Here is an 8,095-nt window from a genome sequence, read left to right on the forward strand (position 1 = left end):
ACAAGGCACACCATGCTTCTCATGGGGGGGGCTGACACCCCCCAATGGCCCTACTATTAACCGTCCCCCAAACTCCATGGCACACCTGCAGATTATTTGCAGCACACCAACATGCCACAGCAGACTGATTGAAAATCACTGGCCTGGTTTTGACTGTGACAATACTTCATATCAAAAGCTAGGATGAGAGTTGAGTGTATTTCTGTTGGGGCCACAACTAATCCAATGTAATGGATTAAAATAATTTTATAGTTGGGGCACCTCTTTAATTGGGCAGTTTTTAAAAATAACAAGTACTTATATGGGGAAGGAGTAAAATGGAAGCCAAGCTGGTGTAGTGTTGGACTTGAACCTGGATCTTCCAGGTTCAAATCCCTGCTCAGCCATGAAGCTTCCTGAGTGATCTTGGGCCAGTTGGCCTTGCCTACCTCACAGGGTGGTTGTGAGGACAGAAGGAGGGAAGGAGCCACGTACACCACCCTGAGTTCCTTGGAGGAAGGGTGGCATATAAATGGTGCCAATAAAATCAATAAATATGGGAAGCACTATCTGAGAGGCATTCCCCTTTCACATAGAGAATGCTTCTTCTGAGATGCATGTGACTTCTCATGTATAACTTTAGAGGTGGAGTTCTTGCTTATTTGCTGCCTGTATTGAGGTGATTCAGAGATTGCTGCTTTTCTGTAACTGAATTGCAAACTTCCTGACACTCGGGGATGATGTGAGTATTCTGCTTCTCTCCGTATTCTTTCTTACTATCTCAAGCCCTGCCTTTCCATATAAAATGCTCCAGGTGGCTGCTGGTAACCATCAAGAGTAAATAAATTATGCAGACTTAGTAATGCAACATGAGAGCAACTCTTATAAAATGTGCATATGTCAGAGCAAAATCAGAGTTTTCATGGTTAATTCTGTTTTGCAGAATTCAGCAACCTTGGTTTAAGATTTTTTTTCTGTTTCACAGAATAGATAGTGGTCTTGGCAGTGCTTAAAACTTGTTCATGAAAAGGTGCTTGGGCTTGAGTCAGCCTGGAAGTCTTTTCCTTGCCCTTCCATTTGATTTTTTCTCTGAAATCTAGAGATTTTGGCTTGTTTGAGTTGAAATGAACTAATGAGTGAGCATGTTTCAAATGGGTTTTTAAAGGAAGCATCCCTATTTTTCTAGAGCACCTACAGCAGTTCCATTGTTCAGCCTTGACTATTGAATATAACAAAGATCTAAAAGAGTGTGCTAACTTGCTTTGGTGTTGTCGTTGGGCCCTAGTTGCTCCATTTTTCATTTTTATTTTTTGCTTCCTTACTTTTCTTCCCCCAGTTGTGGAAAGGAGATCACAGGTTGCAAGACGATGATTTTCAAGCCAGACGGTGATGGCGTTGGTGAAGTCTGTTTTGCAGGACGGCATATATTCATGGGATACTTGAACATGGAAGATAAAACAATGGAGGCAATAGACAGTGATGGCTGGCTTCATTCGGGTGATCTTGGGAAGCATGATGCAGATGGCTTTCTCTATGTTACTGGGAGAATCAAAGGTATCTTCCCTTCTCTTAAGACAAGAAAAATCCAAGTAAAACATGGAGGCAGACAACATTGTTCTACTTCAGATGCAGCTTTTGAATTTCTGTTTGTGCATTTTTTTACATGGGAATTTAACATACTGGAAAAAGTCTAGTCTGGTCCCTTGCCTGCTGTGCTGCTTGCAGGGGCAGTTTGCTAAATGAATGCCCTCCCTACTTATTTTCCCATTCCACAGTCTAAAGCAGAACAATTTATCTCACAGTTTCAGGGCTCCTCCTCATTCTATAGCCTGTGTAGACCAAACTAAGTTGGTGCATGAGTAGAGAAGTGTTGGGCAGGAATACAGCTTATTTATATTGTGTTTGGACAGTTTCCCACTAAATTGCAAAGGTATACTGTTTTTGCAGTATTCATTCCTGATCTAAAATTAACTCGGCCCAAACACCTAGGGTGTTGAATGGAGCCAGCTCATCCATAAGGCCAACTGTAAGTGGTTGTCTTGGGCAACAGACGGGTAGGAAGCACCCACCTCTGTCCACTTGCTTGCCTCCACTGATCTCCTCTTCCCCTACTGCCTGAATTGGAAAAGGAAGAAGGGGACAAAGTGTGAAGGAGAATAGAATGATGGGCTAGTGTCAGAGTAGCAGACACTGGCATATGGCCAAGGTGAGGATGGCAGCATTTGGTACACTGCCCCAGAAAGCAGAAGATCTTGGGCTGGCCCTGCAGTCATTCTATTAAACACTTGAGTTCAGGTTCATCATTGTGCCTAGTACCTGGATCAGCCACTGATCTTAAAAAGTGATTTTAATAAGTTCAGAAAACTTGAATTTTCCCTGAATTTGAATCCATGAAGTGCAGTCAAATTTATTTTGACTTCAGGGAAGTGGTTTGACTGTGAAAGGTTTGTACAAACAAGATAATGGGATTAAAAATTGCAAGGTGAGCAATGACTTACTTTGAATCAGTTTCTGCTTCATGTATGCTGGGTTCAATTCTGTCAATTGAGACTGCATGTTTGGCTTCAGTGCTTGTCTGAACCAGTTTGTAAGATCTGCTTTGGCTTCCTTTCTAGCACAAGGGGTAGGAATAGTTACAGGAAGCTTCTGACCAATTTGGGTGCATGGCTGATGCAGCTCTTGAACAGTGGTCATGACAGGCTTTCACCCTTCATGTAACTTGGCTTATGTATATATTGGTCATTTGTCTCTTGATTCTCTCCCATGCTGCTCCTCCCCCAAAAAAGTTTAGCATTAGTCCTTCACTTCATATTCTTATCAACACTTGCAAGACTATTGTAAGGATTGGAGTAGATGAGGGTGACCTTCATAAGTGCTGGTAAATCACACAACCAGCAGGCACAAAGTGATTCACTAGGAATTTGACCATAGTCTGCTGACTACATTCTCTCATACCTTCCTTGAAGTAGGCTGAGCCTGGGTCATGTTAGCTTAAGAATGTCTGTACTTGGTACACTAACAGATCAAGGTCGGGGGAACTGCTTGTCCTGCCTCCCATAAGGCATTTAGATAGACTCCAACCTTACAAGCACCTTGAGTCATAATCCCTACCCTTCTCTTAGGCTGTATTGAATCCTCTGGTCTTCCCCTTCTGGGTTTGGGCAGTTTAACTCCCAGAAGCTTCTGAGCCGTTCAGCTTTTAGGAGTTACTTTGCAAGCAGCCATTGTTCTTTGTGTGAAACTTTTGTGTGTACTAGAGAGAACACAAGGATGTGGATTCAGACTCCATCTTCTGTCTGGGACAACTATTCTGCTATTCCATTAGCTAGGAAACCTGTCCATTTAGATCAAGGAAGTGGGATGGTACTTCCAATCAGGTAGCCATATTCAGTAGATTGTCACATCACTTTGCCCTGTGGAAATGACTGTGGGATTAACTTAATAAGAACCCCTGATTCAGTGCTCTCTGGGGGGTTGTGGTTCTTCCATACAGTTTCCCTTTGCCTGGTCTTTACAGCTTGGAATAGTGGCAGCAGATACAGTCTTCCAAGGTTTTTCTCCATTCAGCTGTTGGTCCAGTAAAGAGAAAGTGGGAAGCAGGAAGGGATATGTGCATGCTGACCACTAGATGCTGCCTGTATTACCTCCTGGGAGGTTCCCTTCTCTGAGACAGGTTCAAATAGATTTGGTAATAGGAATTGACTCCATGTGGTCATGTCCTTCAGTTGGCCACTAGTAGTCCAGGGATGAGATCAGCTTGTAAGCACCTCGGGAGATGTATTTGGAAGGAGTTCCCTTGAGTGGTTTCTCCAAGCAGGGTATGTGTGTATATTATGGGATAACAGTGGGCATCTGTCACTTCTTCCAGAGCTGATAATCACTGCCGGTGGAGAGAACATTCCTCCAGTTCCTATTGAGGATGCTGTCAAAGAGGCAGTCCCCATTCTTAGTAATGTCATGCTGGTGGGTGACAAGGCCAAATTTCTTGGCATGCTCATGACTCTGAAGGTAAGTATGAGTTTTCTGTCCTCTCTAGGCATTTTCCTATGCTACCAAAGATGAATCCAACAGCCATCCTTGGGTTATTGTGTTAGAACACAAGAACAGCCCCACTGGATCAGGCCATAGGCCTATCTAATCCAGCTTCCTGTATCTCTGTGGCCCACCAAATATTCATAAATGTTGCAGATGTGTAGGCCAAGGGAACTCTCAAAGGAAGTGGGGGTAGGGCTAAACTTCTGCTTGGCATGGAGAAGGGTCTGTATTCAATCCCTGGCATCTCCAGGTAGGACCAGGAAAAGGTGCTTCTCTGCTGGAGAGCTGCTGCTGCCACATCAGCATGGAAAATACTGAGCCAAATGGTCCAATGGTCTGACTTGGTAGAAGGCAGCCTCATGTATATGTCTCTTGGCATATGCTACTGTGCAGGGCATGCTAGAAGAGTGTGACTAGAATGAAACTAAAAGATCCTGCCTTTCTCCTGGATCTGACTTGCAAACAATAGAACGAACCTAATGCAGAACTCTTTCTTAACACAGTGGGGGGGTTAGCTTTCAGAAACTAAATCTCCCATTGGAAGTCTAAAGTGGTGCAGTTCATTCTACCATCTCATCCTGCTGTATTTGAAGACTTGGCAAGCAAATACACTGTGAGAACTTCCCTCTTTTTGAAGTCAGTGTGGTACAGTGACTGGAGCAGCAATACCCAAACTGGGCTATGAGGAACAAAAACATACCTTGAAAAATTAAGCCCTAACAAGATATATTTCCTTTTTTTGGCTCTATGGGTGAAGACCTTTTTATATGGCATTAAATTTTCTGTCCTTCCCAATATGTGGGCTGCAATGGCATCCAAAGGGGGGAGGTAATAAGAATGCATTGGAATTCCTGGCTCCCAGCCTACCCTACTTAATAATTTTCCTTCTATTCCAGTGCAACGTGAACCTGGAAACAGGAGAACCAGAGGACCGTCTCACGCCAGATGCTGTTGCCTTTTGCCAAAAGCTGGGTAGCAAATCCACAAAGGTCTCTGACATTGTGGGGGGCAAAGATGCTGCAGTGTATGCTGCCATCCAGAAGGGGGTTACATTGGTGAATGACCAGTCCGTCTCAAATGCACAGAAAATCCAAAAGTGGGTCGTCCTTGACAAGGATTTTAGTATTGCAGGTGGAGAACTAGGTGAGTGGTGATTGTAAGCATTTGATTTCATCTGACTAGCACTGACTAGAGAGTCATTAAAGGCCATCATCTCCCTCCTTGGCAGGCAATAGCAAGTATTGGAAGGGCTGTGTATGTCCCAGATCAGCAAGGATGCAGAATCTGTTCGAGCCTTCACTTTTTTAAAAGGGGGAAATTGATGCACATTTGTATAGCAGTAGATATTAATCAGTCTGCCTCCCTCTACTAACAATAAATGACTGGGAGCATAATCCTATGCATACCTATGTGAAAGGTATTTGTGTTCAATGAACCTTACTCACAGGAAAGTATGCATAGGATTGCAGCCTTGGTTTGGTGCTGCCCCACTTCTAAGCATGAGACTAGGGAGGCTGGATAAAGAATTTGCTGTTCATTACTAGAACAGCAAGGTGGGGGGAATCATCCAGTTTACTGGTGGTAGATCAACTCCTTCACAGCATGTATTGACTTGTGGGACTTGCTGCCATAGTATGTGGTGTGGCCACAGCTTAAACAGCACTTAAAGATTTTAGATTCATGGGGAAGTCTCTTGGTATTGGCCATGATAGTTAAATAAAACCAAGAGCACCTCAACTTTTGAAAGGCAGTATATAAAGTGGCTTAAGAACACTGGTTCCCTGTCTCAAAAGCGCTTGCAATAGAAAATTCATGGAGTCATCTCACCACTGCTGAAAACGGAATCCTAAACTAGTTGCAGATTTAGTCTGTTCAGCAGGGCTCTTGGATTAAATTGAATTCTCAAAGTGTGCAAAACTGAGGTGCTTATTGTTATGATGAGACTGCACAATAATCCTTCAAGGAACAATCTTCCAAATTGGAAGAGATCTCCTGTGCTAGGCTAAGACTGTTCAAGGTGTGTGAGTGGGTTTGAGTCTCAAGCCTCTTTTCTCCTATAGGTCCCACGATGAAACTGAAAAGACCTGTGGTGGCTGCAATGTACAAACGGGAAATAGATGAGCTCTACAAGGAAACCAAATAACTTTGAACAAACACACAATGCCCCTCTGACCACCCTCTATTAGAAATCTGGTCCACATCCTGCTTTATGCTGTCTATGAAAACATGATCCTTTTGTCTGGACTCTTTGGAAAGAGCAACATCTTTCTTCAATGAAGTTTCAATAAAAGCCACACACTGAACTCTGCCACTTTACCCTGGATCTCTGGTTGCAAAATGTGAAACATTCATTTGCCTGCCATGGCTTTGTTTGTGGGCTTGTTCTGACTTACCTGTTGAGATGGTGCCTGGGTTTGTTAAAATAGTATTGCACCTCTGCAAAATACCTTGTGGTTGTTTGAAAATGCCAACTGGAACCTCTTTGCATCTTCTCCCACCCCTTACAAAATGAATGTATAGATGATGTAATTCTCTTCCTGTGATTAAGTGGAGAAGAAATTGTTTCCTGTGTGCATTTCCAAAAGCTTGTTATGTTCAAACCATAGGATCCATACACATATGCTTCCCGGCTAGTGCTTTGTATAGCAACCCAATGAGAACATTGCAGTGAAGTAGGCTTCATGTGTTGGGACAGCATGTGAATGAGCTTCATTGTGCAATACTGTCACTTTATCTTGGTGGTAATTCTTCCTGGGACATGTCAGAGCTGTAAAAGCTGTTAACTAGGAGTATCTTCTTCAAATCCTCTTCCATTTGAAGAAAGTGGTATGTTAGACTCTGTCTTTGAATAGACCTTGTGTGCATGCAGACTAGACAAGCTCCTTCCTATTCAAGCACTGGTCCAGCTCCTGAAATCCCTCCTGCGACATGCTGTCAGACTTCAATGACTCCATGCTACTAATCCAATATCTGAGGGATCCTTTAGGAAATCTGACCTACAGCACACTTTCTAGGAAATGAAGTGAGGAATCAATTGGGCAAATTCACTGCAAGGTGATGGAAGGCATAGCTAAGAGCTGCCTTTGCATATTTAATTGAAAGTTTTGTGCACTCTGCAGGAATTTTGGATGGAGAATGAGTAAGCATCTTTTACATTCTCCTGACAAAGCTAGTCCTGCTCATACATCAGTTAAAACTCACAAGCACTAGCAGAACACACTCTGCCTCAGATGCAAGACTACCTCCAGTTTAAATCTTCAGGCAGATGCCAGGTTTGCTTCTACCCCATTTGTATGAATAAAAGTATTTGCAACCAGCATAGGAATGTGTGTGTCTGTGAACTGAAGTGACTTGAGTATCATGGATGGGAAGGGAGGAATTGGTGGGCAAATTGCAGTGTCTCTAGAAAAGAGGGATTTCTGTAATGTACTGGCTGTGATGCAATAAATGTGAAGAGGGTATTTTCAAAGTGCATAAACACAATAAGGGATTAAACACTTGTTGGAGTTGAGGGGCATAGGGCTCTGAGAGGCCAAGTACTGCACACAAGGACTATGGGATCAATGTTGTGGCACTATGTTCATGTGACCCTACCCCTGGTTTTGGAATGAGTGTTTAATAAATGTCCGAACAGCTCACTGTGTTGGTCTGTTTTTTCTCTTCCCCCCCGCCCCCAGCAACCACTGGTTCTTAGTGGAGTTTGCTGTGTTCATAGTAAACATGGATGTGATTAGGCTGCTTAACAGTCATGTTTCTACTGAACTTCATTTGACATAAATTGTGTTCACTTTGCTAAGAAATCTCTTCAGCATTTATTTTCAATAGCTCTTGACTTTTGTGTGCCTTCTTTGAAGAGTTTAGGGTGACATGTTAAAGCATTTAATATTTGGATAATGCCTCTTTGAATTGCTCTTCATTGGATACCCAGCCTCTAGTAATACTTCCCGCCCTAGAACTAGAAACATGCTTATAGCAGAAAATTCTAGTTTCCAAAACTTAGCCAGCCTCAGTTTTTGCATTAGTTGACCATATTTTCCCTATGGAAGAAGGTCAGTTCAGAAACCTGAAGTTGCCAGAAATG

At 43.0% G+C, this 8,095-nt stretch overlaps 1 protein-coding gene across 1 annotated transcript in view; it reads left to right on the plus strand.

Annotated features, from left to right (window-relative positions):
* The window catches only part of ACSBG2 (acyl-CoA synthetase bubblegum family member 2), a 35,597-nt gene extending 27,956 nt beyond the window's left edge, over window positions 1–7,641 (plus strand). Inside the window, exons 12-15 of the mRNA XM_066634922.1 lie at window positions 1,316–1,533; window positions 3,848–3,987; window positions 4,911–5,157; window positions 6,075–7,641. Of these exons, the coding sequence (XP_066491019.1) occupies window positions 1,316–1,533; window positions 3,848–3,987; window positions 4,911–5,157; window positions 6,075–6,157 (688 nt within the window). The 3' untranslated portion in view covers window positions 6,158–7,641. The remainder of the gene's footprint in view (window positions 1–1,315; window positions 1,534–3,847; window positions 3,988–4,910; window positions 5,158–6,074) is intronic.
* The last annotated feature ends 454 nt before the right edge of the window (window positions 7,642–8,095 follow it).

Source organism: Tiliqua scincoides, chromosome 8, assembly GCF_035046505.1.
Source record: "Tiliqua scincoides isolate rTilSci1 chromosome 8, rTilSci1.hap2, whole genome shotgun sequence".
Lineage (NCBI taxonomy): Eukaryota > Metazoa > Chordata > Lepidosauria > Squamata > Scincidae > Tiliqua > Tiliqua scincoides.